The 14,178-nt window shown below is 39.7% G+C and overlaps 1 protein-coding gene across 3 annotated transcripts in view; it reads right to left on the bottom strand.

The window, feature by feature from the left end:
- Positions 1–606: 606 nt before the first annotated feature.
- The window catches only part of usp34 (ubiquitin specific peptidase 34), a 58,542-nt gene continuing 44,970 nt past the window's right edge, over positions 607–14,178 (bottom strand). For all 3 annotated transcript variants that reach the window (XM_055224005.1, XM_055224008.1, XM_055224011.1), the window contains exons 64-79: positions 14,111–14,155; positions 13,938–14,042; positions 13,571–13,718; positions 12,374–12,678; positions 11,612–11,941; positions 11,173–11,330; positions 9,614–9,692; positions 9,362–9,488; positions 7,604–7,711; positions 6,999–7,103; positions 6,048–6,172; positions 5,368–5,491; positions 5,183–5,262; positions 4,344–4,625; positions 3,691–3,850; positions 607–3,185 (exon numbers count right to left, since the gene is read on the bottom strand). In XM_055224005.1, coding sequence (XP_055079980.1) covers positions 2,626–3,185; positions 3,691–3,850; positions 4,344–4,625; positions 5,183–5,262; positions 5,368–5,491; positions 6,048–6,172; positions 6,999–7,103; positions 7,604–7,711; positions 9,362–9,488; positions 9,614–9,692; positions 11,173–11,330; positions 11,612–11,941; positions 12,374–12,678; positions 13,571–13,718; positions 13,938–14,042; positions 14,111–14,155 — 2,841 coding nt within the window. In that variant the 3' untranslated portion in view covers positions 607–2,625. The remainder of the gene's footprint in view (positions 3,186–3,690; positions 3,851–4,343; positions 4,626–5,182; positions 5,263–5,367; positions 5,492–6,047; positions 6,173–6,998; positions 7,104–7,603; positions 7,712–9,361; positions 9,489–9,613; positions 9,693–11,172; positions 11,331–11,611; positions 11,942–12,373; positions 12,679–13,570; positions 13,719–13,937; positions 14,043–14,110; positions 14,156–14,178) is intronic.

Genomic DNA, 14,178 nt, shown 5'->3' with positions numbered 1-14,178 from the left:
AATCAGAGAAGACAAACTTTGTGCCAAATTTTGTTTCATGTGGATATTGAAAAAAACTCATATTCAAAAACTATTTAATAACCATAATCTCCTCATGGTAGCTGTACAGAAACAGAGCAAAGCATCGTGGTCTATGTAGTTTAGTGTTGTCACAATACAAAAATTTCAAACTCAATTTCAATACTAAGGAATAGACTTGACACTCAATGCAGATTCTTTTTTTAGACAATAGAATGTGATTTTCAACATTAAATGGTAGTGCTTTCTTTTCTATTCCCGTGTGTCCTTATATCTGTGTAATCCTCAATCGTTCAGTAGGTTCATACTCATGGGTGTATACTAGTCTGTGTCTCTTATACTTGTTCTGATACAACTCAAGATTCTAAAAGGTTAATTTCTGTTCTGTGAATGTGACTTCTTTAATACTGATACTTGCTCAAATGAGTATCTAACATCGATACTAGTATTAGTATCGAGTACTATCTGATTTTCAATACTAAAAACTACATTAGGGTTGTCAAAAGTGAGTTCTGTTGTCCAGCCTCATCGCACCACTATAACTCAGTCTGTTAGAAAAAAAAAAATCACATTACACTCGTGTTTAGCTCCAGTTTTCATTTGTCCATATTAAAACTTTTATTAATTTATCATCTTTTAAAATTAAACAAAATCATAAGAAGCAGAAATCCACAGTAAAGAAAATAGCGTCTGACTGGTCCAACATGGCGGTTTGTTCCACACACACGGCACCGCTTCATAGAATCAAATAGACTCTCATATAAATGTATTTATATCTATATATTTATATCATAGTTCCATGTACAGCTTCAGGCATAGACTCTTTACAGAATCAAGTTTAAACGTGGTTCTTTTGTTTGTGTTTTTACAGTAAACTTATGGAAGATAATTACATCAGATTTGGAGTTTTAAATACGGCTGAATTTGTAACTTTGAATTTTTTAACTCTGAAAAAACATGTCTGAATTGCTTTATTATGAATTTTAGTTCATGAAATTTTAAGAATACATTTAAAACTTCAGCACATAGGTGTAAACCTGAAGTGAAAAAATTTTAAAGATGCCAAGACATAAGCAATCGATTCTAAGTGAATCAACCTAATTTAGTAACGAACAGGAAATGCTGTAAGGAACCAACCTGATTTAAGAATTAGCATAATCAAAACATAATTTCTTTGATTCCTTAACTATAATCCCCGCCCACAGCAGAAACAGGCAAATAGAAAACAGCCTCTGTCCTCCCTCGGTCAAACATAACCGATTGCTTATGTCTTGACAACTTGGATCTTTGCTGCAAATGTTTCACTCTGAATTTTGACTGTTAATTTTGAGGCCTTGAAAATGTATACTTAAAAATTCAACAATTAAAATTCAGAATGAAAACAATTCAAATATGTTTTTTCAGAGTTGAAAAATTCAAAGTCAGAAATTTAGCGCCATTTAAAATTCAAAATAGGATGAAACAAATCGTCCATAAAACTTGCGTCAAAAATTCAAGGCAAAAAAATTCAATGTCTTGCCTCAAGCGCTGGGTACAAAACTGGCACAGGACTATTTCTATACAGCGTAAAAACAAATAAAATTAAATAATAACAAGTGTAAACCTTTCCCGCACGGCACTCGAAAATAAAAGCAACACATTAGTAAAAAACAGAAAAATATCGCAGAATTTTAGACCTTTTTAGACCTTTTTTTTTTATGAAGAACTGAAGCCATGTTCACGCCACAATAACAGTTTCCAAACGTAACTTCAGTTAATCTAATCCTGTAGTATACTAGCACAATGCCCATGTCCTAACGAGTTGTAAATACTGAAAAAAACATGTTTTGGATACAGGCTCAACTTTTGAATACTGAACTTGAATAAAAAGAAAAAAAAGTATTATTTCATGTTGATCAAAAGTATTTAAATTTAGGAGTATCTACTTAAAATTTTTATTTTCAATTCAACTTACAATATTTGGATGAAAACACTAACGCATCTTATATTTCTTCATAAGTTTCATTTTTGTAGCGTTCTTGCCATGGTGAAATAGTGTTTTTTTAAAAGTATCGTATCACAGTTTGCTTAGAACCAGATCACAATTTTGATTTGATCGTGATTCATGTTTTCTTCATATCTTCTATGCAGTTATTTAAGAGGTAACTAAAGCTCAACGGTCAGTGCCCTCCCTCCCCGTTCTCCAAGTATGTTTCCCATTCATTTTTCCCATAGACTTTCTGAAAAAAATTTGACCTAGAATTTTATTTAAAATCTGTTTCTGAAACTTTATAAACCACTAAGATATTAAAACATTTCACAGAATCTTGTGTTTTAAGTGAGTTTTTTGGACTTAAAACAACCACATTATTGATATTATTTAGCACAAAGCTGACCTCCACGATCGGAAAAATGAATGGAAAATTTCCTTCCAGAACCAGAGCGGAGTTCGAAGTGGGCGGGAGTGTTGAGCTCCATTGCCATATTGCCCAGTCATATTTAGTTTTCTTACATTTTCTGATTTTCAGGAATTGTGGCGTGAACATGGAGCGGAGCAGGCCGGTTTGACAGAGCAGAATAGCAGATGTGTACAAAAACAGCCGGAGTTGGTGGTTCGATGCTGCGTTGTCATGACGACGAAGGCGGGCTTTTGGGCGTGAGTTTGTTCACCACAGCGACGGCAGCCTCCACTGTCCTGTACAAAGTGTCCAACATGTCGGGAGCGAACGGCATTCCCTCAAGGCAAGACGGGAAAACCACTTCTTCCGAACTTTTCGCCTCCGGTTCTGGCTTTGTTTCGTCTTTTGAGGCACATATTTGGTCCTCCACTACTTCCTGTTCCTGTTTCCGCTCGGTCACATGACTGCTGTGCGGCTCATCTGCTTCCTGTGTTAGTCCTGCCTCCAAACAGGAAGTAGAGGGTAACGAGGAAGAGGAAGTGTCTGGTTTGGAGTCTTTCGTTGTTGCGTGGTCTGGTTGAACTGCAGGGGGTGCTGGAGGGGAGGGCGGATCATGTTCGCTGCCCGGGTCGATGATAGAAGAGGAGTCCCGTGTTTCCGTGTCGGAGGAGGGGTCATGGGGATCATGGGGGTCGGGTTTGGGGTCACAGACAGGAGCAGATGAAGTGGAAGGGGCGACATCTCCACTCACTCTGCGTCGCTTCACGGGAGTTGCACCATCATCCTCAACTGAAAATAAAGAAGAAAGATGAGGGGTCTAACCCACAACCTCCTTACTGAGAGGAGGAGACAGGATAACCACTCTGCCACAGTAACACAGGGAGGACATACATACTCCAGTGCCCCAGCATTTAGCGATACTGTTAATCAACCCCATGCGCTAGTGGAAGCAATCTCAGGAGGAACAGAGGGTTCATTGGTCTGTTATTAATGTTCATATCTTGATTTACAGATGGATTACAGGAACATGTAGAGCAGATTAAAATTAACATTTTAAGACCAAAATGACAGGTTTGACAGCAGCAGTTACAGAGAGAGGGGCAACGGTTTTTCAATAGAAAGTGAACTGGCTCCTGAGTCGAGGGAATCGGAAACATGCCCATGCTCCCTTGCTCATTAGAACCCAGTGGCTAGCAGGTTAGCAATGTCTATTATATATATATATATAGTCTATATACAGGCCTCGTTCAGATCTAAACTCTAGGCTAACCACTCTCCCACAGTGGTATAGTACCTTTGTTGCACTGTGCCTCAGTTTCCATGGCACTGTGCTGTTGCACACAGAGACGACATCGTCCTAGCAGCTCTGAGAGGGCGGGGCCAAGGGCAGGCCCAAGGGCGGAGTCAGAGGCCTGAGGCTGAGAGGAGAGGAGGAGCAGGAGAACCCGGAGGTCCTACAGAGAGAGGGGGGACACAGGTCTGAACACACAGAACACAGCATCTGAGGTATATAAACCTTGCCTGACAAATCCAGAGTGATATCACTCTGTACTTTTTTTTTTACAGCAGGACTGTACTTTGACTCTGCAAAAACCCACCTTGTTTTCCAGACCCCTGTGATTTTTTTTTTTCCTTTATTTTTTCATCAAAGGCAGCCATATTTGTTTTGTCTGTGAATGGCTAGCCCATCTGTACTCTGGTAGATTGGTCAGTGACCAAACTGATATCTTCACAAGTTACTGGAGAAGTATGTATTCTAAACCTGGTTTAAACCTGGTTTAAACCTGGTTTAAACCTGGTTTAAACCTGGTTTAAACCTGGTCTAAACCTGGTTTAAACCTGGTCTAAACCTGGTTTAAACCTGGTCTAAACCTGGTCCAAACCTGGTCCAAACCTGGTCTAAACCTGGTCTAAACCTGGTCTAAACCTGGTCTTCCCTGCACTCACCGCATTGAGCAGGCTGCAGCTCTTGTGCAGCTCCACCTTGTGGCTGCACAGCTGTGGTTGCAGGCTGCTCTCTTCATTTAGGAGGTTGGTGACCAGCACACTGATCAGATTGGAGCGTCCTGGGGCAGAAAGGACCTGGACTTTGGGCATGAAGCAGGACAGGAAGGAAAAGGCAGGACCCAGATTCACAAAGGAACGCTCATCCATCACAATACACTTCATGTATTCACTGAAGGCAGGGTCCTCACAGAGCAGCTTCACACAGGATTTAGACAGGGCTGTCTGAGGGGGAGAAGTATATACCTAAGGTTATATTCAAAGCCAGTCATTTGTTCACATGGTTACCACTGTTAATCATAAGGGCAGACATGCAAAGTTCAATCTTCTGTCTGCACAAGTGCAGCAGAAAATCATGATTATTATTGCCCTGGACCTCCTAAAATGTATTTGCATTTACACTGAGAGCAGCAAAGCACTGGGAGAAGAAATTATTGTCAAGGACAATTTTTATATATTTATTTTATATGGCTATAGGAATTGCAATGAGTTATCAAATGCATTGTCTTAAGGGTTCTTAAACTTTTAACACCAGTCCATAGAGGGCTTTTAAAGGGGTTTATTCCAGAATAAAGTTTGAAGTTCTATACAATAATCAGGACAGAATCAGAAATTTGGGGATTTGTTTTCTGATTTTTCATGTCTTGAAAATAGGCAAATTATTTCCCAAATTTTCCAGCACATGTGAGTAAAAGCCATTTACCGTAATAGGTAAAATCCTTTAGCTAATGTGGTTCCACCACTGCAAATAAGTACAACAGAGTCCTAGACTTTGCACTGACCTGAGACTGACAGAGCTCAGTCCAGAGTTTGGGAAACAGAGTGAGGTGCAGAGGCAGCCCTTCATACGCAATCAGCACACCTGAGGGACACAAGTACACAGGTTAGTAACAATATATAAAGTAAAAATGTGTCCATATATTAGGCTGTAGATTCAGGTCATTAGTAAATAAAACTGTATACGTACTAAGTTTGACAAGGGTGTCTGTGAACTTCTCACAGTTGATGGCAACGCGACAGAGCAGGTGAATAAACTGATGATAGGAGAGGAAATAGTCCAGCAGCATGCGGTCGTACACCTCGTCTTTGCCCTGGCAGACACAAGAAATGTTATTACAGAGATTTTTACCGAGAGATATCAGGGTTAGAAGGACATTAACACACTATGAGAGGCTAATGAAGTCTTAATTTAATGTGTATCCTGTGCTCTTAGTGTACAATCACAACTGAACCTCGGTTGTCAGAGCCTTAACCTGCAGATAGAGGACACATGCAACGTTTTCTCATACTCAGTATACAGACAGGCCATGCCTCATGTGAATGCTCATAACCTCCAGAATTCACTCACTGAGCTGCAGAGGCTGCACTAGCACTGATTAATGATTGGTTGCAAGTGCTGGAGTTTTGGTATTGACCATTCAGGTCAGAGAGAGTCCTTTTAGGTTTAAACTGACTGGATTTCAGCTTTGAAGCTGGCAACCCAGATAGGTCATGTTTATCAAATTAAAGGCATATACAAATTTAAAGGTACATACAGTACCTTGAAAGAAAAATATGAATAAAAAATACAAAAAGGAGCTAGAAGAAGACATAAGGATGTTTCTGTGGTTCTCTGGAGAAGACTCTGTACTTATAACAGACTTGTACCTTGCTGCTCTCGACCATAGAGGGCAGCAGACACATGTTGAGCTCAGGTCTGGGAGGGCGGATGTTGTTTTTGGCTCCCATCAGTTTAATGTTCTCTCGACACGGTAAGTACGGCCCAAAGGACACTAAGGAGGAGGAAATACATACAGCATTAGTACTGATCCAGTCTACATGTTACTGTAAGGCAGTGCTTCTCAATTATTTTCTATCATGCCCCCCCATAAAGAAGAAAAAAATTCCCCCCTGAAAAAATAAAATAAATGAAATGATATAATGAAATTTAATTAAATATCAAATAAAAAAAATAAATTAAATAAACATCAAATGAATAAATTAAAATTAAATAAATATCAAAATAATACATTAAAATTAAATAAATATCAAATTAAAACAAGTAATTTAGCAATTTGGTACACCACCTTACATGATGCTCAGTGCTTGCTGCTTTAAGTGACATTTACAAAGTGGGATGATTGTTGGCAATATTTGGCACGTTTACGCTGAAAAAACTCCAGCGTCCTATCAGCATGACTGAGGTGTAATGAGGTGGCACGTTAACTTATTTGGCTTCATACTGTCCGCTGCCAACATTTTCAGACACAGCAGACACCGGTCTGTCCTCGTGTCCCACCGGAGTCACGGTGAAGCCAAGTGCTAAATACGCTTCATCAGACTTCCTCGTCTTATTTTTCAGGTGACTTTACCTCCGTCTATATTCGCCTTTCTTTTCATCCCTGTTAAAATGTTTTCCATAGTGTCTCTTTAGCAAAAGTGTTTCTTGTTCACTGCCCTGTGTCACGATCTGTTCGCTCTCTCCTGCTCTTTGCTGTGCGCGCGCTGCGTACGCACTGCGTACAGTACTACACTGTCATACGCGGAGTCATACGCATCCCCCCGGTATCTCACCACTGCTGTAAGTTAAAGAATATTACAGACTTAGACAGGACTTACTGGGGATGTTGCTATGGTGATAGGTGCAGTGGTTGTGCTGGAGAAATGGGACCAGAGTGTGGAGGAAATCATGAGGACTCAGTAACACCAGCTCCTTGAGCACATCTACAAAAGAAAAGTACATTTAGGAAAAAATCCGGGTCCAGTCTCCCATCCATAAAAATAACAATGCTTTGCCCGCAACAATGCATTTAAATAGCCCCTTTCAAGACACCCATGTTGCAAAATAGTGCAGTATTTATTTACTCCACACTTGGTGGTGGTAAACAACAGCTGCCCCAGGACAGACTGACAGAAGTGAGGCTGCCAATCTGCGCCATCAGCCCCTCCAACCACCAACACTCTCATACATACCACATTCATACTAGGCTATGTGGGTGAAGTGTTTTGCCTAAGACAACAATTTTTTTTTTGCCGCTGCTGCCCCACTCAGACACCTGGTATTCCCAGCGGTCTCCGTTCCAAGTACTAACCTGGCCCAGCCCTGCTTAGCTTCAATGATCAGATGAAATTGGGCATTTATAAGGAGGTGTGGCCAGTGGCCCAGTCCTGGTCCACTGGTCCCTGGTCTGTAATGGTAAATGTTTGTATTTGTATATTTTTACCTAAACAGGCATTTCTGAGCTCTGGGGGGCTGTAAGAGTTGAGCAGAGTCAACAATTTGTGAGCGAAGTCGATTCTCTCCTGCCACTGGATTAGAGCCTGCTTCACATCTAAAAAATAACAATAACAAAACAGTAAACATGGTCAGAATCCCGTGTGAAAAGTATTCAAAGAGTAGTCAGTAAATGCTGACTACTCCATTTTTGCGTCAAACTGATCCACTCCATACTGAATCAAGGGAACCACTGCTTTAGCCTAATTTAGTGACAAATACAGAGTCTTCCAGGGTTACTGTAAAAAAAAAAAAAAAAAAGGGAAATTGAATATTAGCTGCACACAATGTGTGGCTGTCTGATTTTTTCCCACCAGCTCCTCCTTTTACTATATTCTCAGCACTAAATAGTCTTGGGAGAATTTGAGGCCTACGCTGTGCCCCACTTTAGTCGATAGATTGATGCATAGGGCTTTAGCTTCAGCTTCAGCTTTTTAGTCTGACAAAGGCCATGTTTCAAGAAGCAGATTGAGGCCAAACTCAGACTTTGTTAAACCTGAAAAGAGGTGAACTCAATTTTTGGCTTCACAGAGAAGAGCAACCTAAACCCTGAGTCAGTCACCATGGTAACCTACTCTGTGAACCTCACTTAAGAGCAGGATTTATTCTTCACTCCAGAAGATCAGCTCTGATTGGACAGTCACAGGTGGACCAGATGCACTTAATAAGGCTTGACAAAAGTTTAATGATTTGACTTGTATTAATTTATACTTATATACTTTTACACTTATTTTACTCAAATGACAAGCCTGATCTTTAATTGTGATCTGCATTAAAGTGTGCTGGGAAGTACAAATTATTAGATTCAAGGATCATAATTTAATTCATGTACATGTATTTAATTCATTTAAATTCTGATTTATGTAGGCTACAGTTTAAAAAACAAAACAAAAAAAAACTCATGTTGAATGTTTGAAGTATGACGGAGTATAAGGGTAATTTAAATACAAAAAAAAATGCGGGCGCTACGAGAAAAAAAGTCGCAATATTACGAGAATAAAGTCGTAATATTATGAGAATAAAGTCATAATATTACGAGAATAAAGTCGTATTTTTATGAGAGTATAGGCTGCTGTGCGTGAATGAGTGACCAGTGCATTGTGTGTTATGGAGAATTTGAAGCATTTTGTTCAGATAAACTTTCAACTGGGGTTTACGCAGGATGAAATACTGTGTGTTTTAGCCCACCATCACCGCACTATCATCAGTATAAGTACTTTGAAGGGACACTGCCAGCATTTGAGTTTGTTTAGTCGGAGGAACCATACAGATTTGGAAGAAATTGCTATATCTGAACAAAATGCTCCAAATTCTTCATAATGCACTAGTCACTCATTCACGCACAGCAGCCTATATTCTCATAAAAATACAACTTTATTCTCGTAATATTACGACTTTTTCTGGCTTTGACTTTATTCTCGTAAAATTACGACTTTAATGTCGAAACGCTACGACTTTATTCTTGTAGCTCCCACAAAAATTTTTTTTATTTAAGTGATCCTTATATTATTTAAGTAGGCTGCCACTAAATTTCTTTTACAAATTTCTTGTGCATTCTGCTAACCTCAAAGTTAAGTTACTTGAATTTACTTTGTGTAAACAGGGCCAAAATATTTGTGCGCATTTGTGATTCAGACCTTTCCTCTGCAGATATGCACTGTTTATATTAAAACAAGTTTACTCATGTATTAGTGTGTATTGTTCCTACCTTTCCTCTGCAGATATGGCCTGGTGGACTTAAGCACTGAGAGGAAGATGGACAGCAGCTCCACCAGGTCTCCAGTCACATGACACGCTGTGGCCTCATGGTACATCATGTGGAGCGTGTTAAATGACTGAGGAGAGGAGAAACAAAGTTATGTAAGGAGTAAACAAAGGAGCTTATAATTCAATATATTGTGACAGCCCAAGACGATACGATGTCACGATATTTCCGTTATTGTTAAAACCCTAATCTCACCTCGGTCATGAGGATGAGTCCTCTGTTAAACACCACAAGAAGTCTGTCTTCGTCGTTCTCCAGTAAAACTCTAAAGGCACTGCAACAGAATGACAGGGGCACAGGGTTAGTATTTCTCATGTCAGTAGTAGGGATGCACTGATCTGATACTGGTATTGGATATTGGTGGAGATACTGAAAAATTTGCTGGATTGGATATCAGATTGCAAATATCACTTTAGTCAATATCCTGGTTGGATAGATAATAAGACTATTCTTATTAAATGTATGACATTTTATGTACAGTCTCTTGAGAGATAAATAACAGCTGCATAACACATTTGGATAATGGGTGTTAGATACTTAACGCTATAGTTTCGGAACTGAAAAAGCTGGATCCCTAATCAGTATTGTAAACTGTGGAACTCATTATACCCTGAGGTGAAGTACATAACAGGATTTAAAGGAGCTGTACATATCCTGCACCCATAGAGTTAAAAAAAGGTACCACAATGACAACTAAACCTGGGTTACCAGTGTTTTACCTGCAGATAGAGGAGACATACAAGTTTTTCCTCGTTCTCTGTATATGGACAAACCATGGCTCATGTGAAAGCTCTGAACCTTCAGTGATTAATGATTGACTTTAGGTGCTGAAGTTTAGGTAGTGACAATTCAGAGCAGAGAGTAATTTAAGGTTTAAAAAAAAAGATTTTAGCATTGAAACTGGCCAGCCAAATGTGAGGCTCATTCTGCTTTCCAATTGGATAATCATCTTGAGATCTTTAAGACCAAATTATAACACAACTTTGCCATCATGTTTTTGTAATTAAGAATAAAACAGCATTACAATTGTGATCAGTAAAAGTTATATTTGATTTGTTTACCTCATATCTGGAGACACAGTTAGGTCAAGTTTATGGAATTTAAAATGTAAATTTAAATACACTTCCTTTAAGTTGTTCACCTTTAGACTCAAGTCTTGTTTAAAAACAAACCAAAGTTGTAAATATGTATTGTGTGTGTCTGTGAATGTGTGTTTGAATGTGGCAATGTCTGAAATGTGAAACTGCCCTGAAATGTGTGTTTAAAGATGCTTTGAATGCTTTGAACTGTTTTGTGTAGGAAAAAGCCCAACCAGGGACAGGAGATGAGAATTGGCTCTAGCTACACACTATTATGCATCACATCCCTAATAGGTTTATTTATTTAGATTTTATTCTATAGCTTTAAGCACTGCCTTTGATTATACAGTTCATTGTCTAATATCAAAGACTGTATAAAGAAGTGGACTAAGGGAGTGTGACGTCACCCATAGCGCTCGGCTCCAGCCAAATGAAGCTCATAATATATATAATATATATAATACATACAAGTGTCTTGACTTTGATATACCACTAAATTCAGAATATGGCAGGATCATGTACAGCCAATTAATAAAAACATTTTAAGGTCAGAATGACGAGTTGATGGAGCCGGACGCTTCCCATTTGGAACGCGGAAGCTAGCAGGTTAGCTAGGTCCATTTATATATACAGTCTAGGGCTAATGTAAAGTCATTATATAGAAGTGTTTCTGACCTGATGAGCGTGGTCCAGCAGGATCGTCCATCCAGACAGCGCAAGTAGCAGCTGATGGTGGTTTTCTTAAACTGTTTAATGTCCTCCAGCTCCTCTTCCCTCATGTCCGGCCTCTGAGCCACAAACAACTGCATCAGGCTGAACAGCTCCTCCACCGCCTGCACCAACAAATAAGCAAATTTATTTATCAAGTGTGTCAACAGCAGTTTAGTTCACTTCTACTGTATTAATTGTAAAACAAAGAGCAAAAATATAAATGGTAATAATAAAATTAAAAATAAGTAGCAAAAATAGCAAGAGACAGGTCTTAAATAAGGCATAATTATACAGTTGTAAAGGTAAAAATATAGCAATACACAATGTATCTAGGTTATATACAAGAGGTGGGGTAAAGAGAAACAGTGTAAAGACGAAATGGTGATTAAACCCTCTTTCTTACCCCGGGGTACTGGCTGGCATGGGGGGTGAGGTTCTTGAAGGCCCATTGGATGTTTTGATGCGACGCCAGCGCTCGGGTGAACGCTGGAGAGGCTTCGCAGCACAAACGTAGGATCCCGTAATATGCCGGCAGCATCCCACGGTTAAACAGCACCACCTCCTGATCATCGTGGTCAGCGAGGATGTAGTTAAACGCAATGTTTTTGGTGACCACCGGGTTTTGCACTACCAGTCTCACGTTCTCGGGGCAGTCCACACACACGTTGTACCAGAAGGAGAGCAGGGCCTGTTTGTTATGGTTTGTGGCGATGGCGGGCTCCGATAGTTTGGGCTGAAAGATAAAAGAGAAAAAGTTTACATTACAGTGCCAAGTAATATTTTGTTATATTTTAGTCAATGGAATACATTTCCTGATAATAAAGATTTATTTTGACAAACTTACCAAACATGTTTTAGGTTGAACCATTAGAAGGGTTGTGAAAAGTATCAAAAATTATATACTAATCAATAATAAAACAAGTATTGACACTAGATACTCATTTGAGCAGGTATCAATACTAAAAAAGTCACATACATAGGACAGAAATGATTCTTTCCTGAATAGCTTTAGAATGATCTTGAGCTGTATCAGAATAAATATAAGACCACATAGACTAGAATACGACCATGGACCACTATGGAAGATTTGTAGACAACTGAGAGATTAAAACTGTAGTTACATTCATAACTCTGATTGACTAATATACATTATGTTCACTTTTACCTGAAATAGGTTCCAGAGGTCCATGAAGTACCCGGAGAACATAAGTTTCTCAGTCTTGGAGATGAGGCAGTAGGTCATGAAGCTGAAGTACTGGACCAATTTGGTGGTTCCGTGGACACTGGCGTCAACATAGAGTTTGGCACGACCCAGAAGTCCCAGCAGAAGGTTATACACCTGGTGCAATACCACTGTGGTGTCTGGAGACAGGGGGAGCTCTCGAGTCGGTAAGTGCAGAGAGCGCGTTGAACGGAACATCTGACGGAACGAGTTACTGGGGATGAGGGAGACCAAGAGGTATGCTGCCGCTGTGAGGAAAAGAGAGAGAAATGAAGGGAGAGAAAAGAAAAGGGAGGGGAGAAGGGAGGAGAGTGAGAGGAAATGAGAAAGAGGATAGATATATCAAGAGAGAGAAGGGGAGGTTGGGGGAGAAAGACGGAGAGAGAGAGAAAAAGAAGACAGAGGGGGAGAAGGGAGAAAAAAATAAAGAGAGGAGAGAGAGAGAGAGAGAGAGAGAGAGAGAGAGACGGTTAGGTAGAAAGGGTGCAAAAGGGGGAGAGGGGAGAGTAAAAGAGGGGGAATTGAGAGAGAACAGACAGTCATTGCCAACAAAGGATATATAACAAAGTATTGAGATTAACTGTAGTTATTAACCAAATACTTATTTTCCACAATAATCTTCTGGATTTTTTTTCTCATTCTGTCTCTCATAGTTGAAGTGTACCTATGATGAAACTTACAGGCCTCTCTCATCTTTTTAAGTGGGAGAACTTGTATTGGTGGCTGACTAAATAATTTTTTGCCCCACTGCATGCGTCTACCCCGCCGAAGGGTAGACACATACAGCTTTACACCCCATTAGCTTTACACTGTAGCACTTTGCAGGTTTGCTTTCATATGTGAAGTGCATTATAAATAAAATGTATAATAATATACCGCCTCTTTAACATATTTTTAAGAGCCAGTGCATCCTTGTCAAATGGAGAACCTCTATGTTATTGCGTTATATTGAGTATGTTGCAATATAATTATTGTGTCATTACTGTGATATTGATACTTTTGAGATCTGTTGTGCAGCCCTAGTAATTCCATTAGTTTTCTGCAGCAGTTGTGCTATATTCTTACATGCTCAGACTCGTGGGTCTTTATATTAGAGCAGTTGTTTTAGTTTTTGCACATATAGTTGTATGATTTCCTTACATGCTCGCACTCGAGGGTAGTTGTGGGCCAGTAGGAAGCGTTCTACCCAGTTCTCCATGTTCTGTAGTACCCAGCTGTGAGCCAGTTTGTTCCTCGGGGTTTGAACTGCGAGCCAGTCCAGACACTGGGACGGGTTATACTCGATCACCTGCAACAGACAGAACAAGTCAAGTCTTGGAAAACAAGGCCTGGTTCAGTCCCGGTTCAGTCCCAGTTTGTTTACGCTCTGGTTTGAGGCTCTGGGATTGAAAACTGGAACGTGTATCTAGTCTCTACTTGTTCTTTTCATTCATTTATGTTTTGGTTCTATTATTCGCCAAAATATAAGTACTTTTAGTTGTCCTGAAGTAAACTGATTTCTCAATACCTCCCAGATTCTCTGTAGGATGTAGGAGGCAAAGGAGGGCATCCCTGGAGGTCCGCCTGCAAACTCCATCAGCATCGTCAGCAGCTTAAAAAATGGGTTGGCCGCCTGAACACAAATATATACATAAATAAACATGTTTATTCATTTGTTTAAAATAAACACGAGCATCTTACCTCAGGAGTTAACTTGGCTATAGACGTGAACAGCATCGACACAATCTGCAAGAATCAGAAAAGGTTTT

The sequence above is a fragment of the Periophthalmus magnuspinnatus genome, chromosome 1 (assembly GCF_009829125.3).
Source record: "Periophthalmus magnuspinnatus isolate fPerMag1 chromosome 1, fPerMag1.2.pri, whole genome shotgun sequence".
NCBI classification, from domain to species: domain Eukaryota; kingdom Metazoa; phylum Chordata; class Actinopteri; order Gobiiformes; family Gobiidae; genus Periophthalmus; species Periophthalmus magnuspinnatus.
Note: the sequence above shows the minus strand (reverse complement) of the source record. Positions and strands in the feature narration are given on the sequence as shown.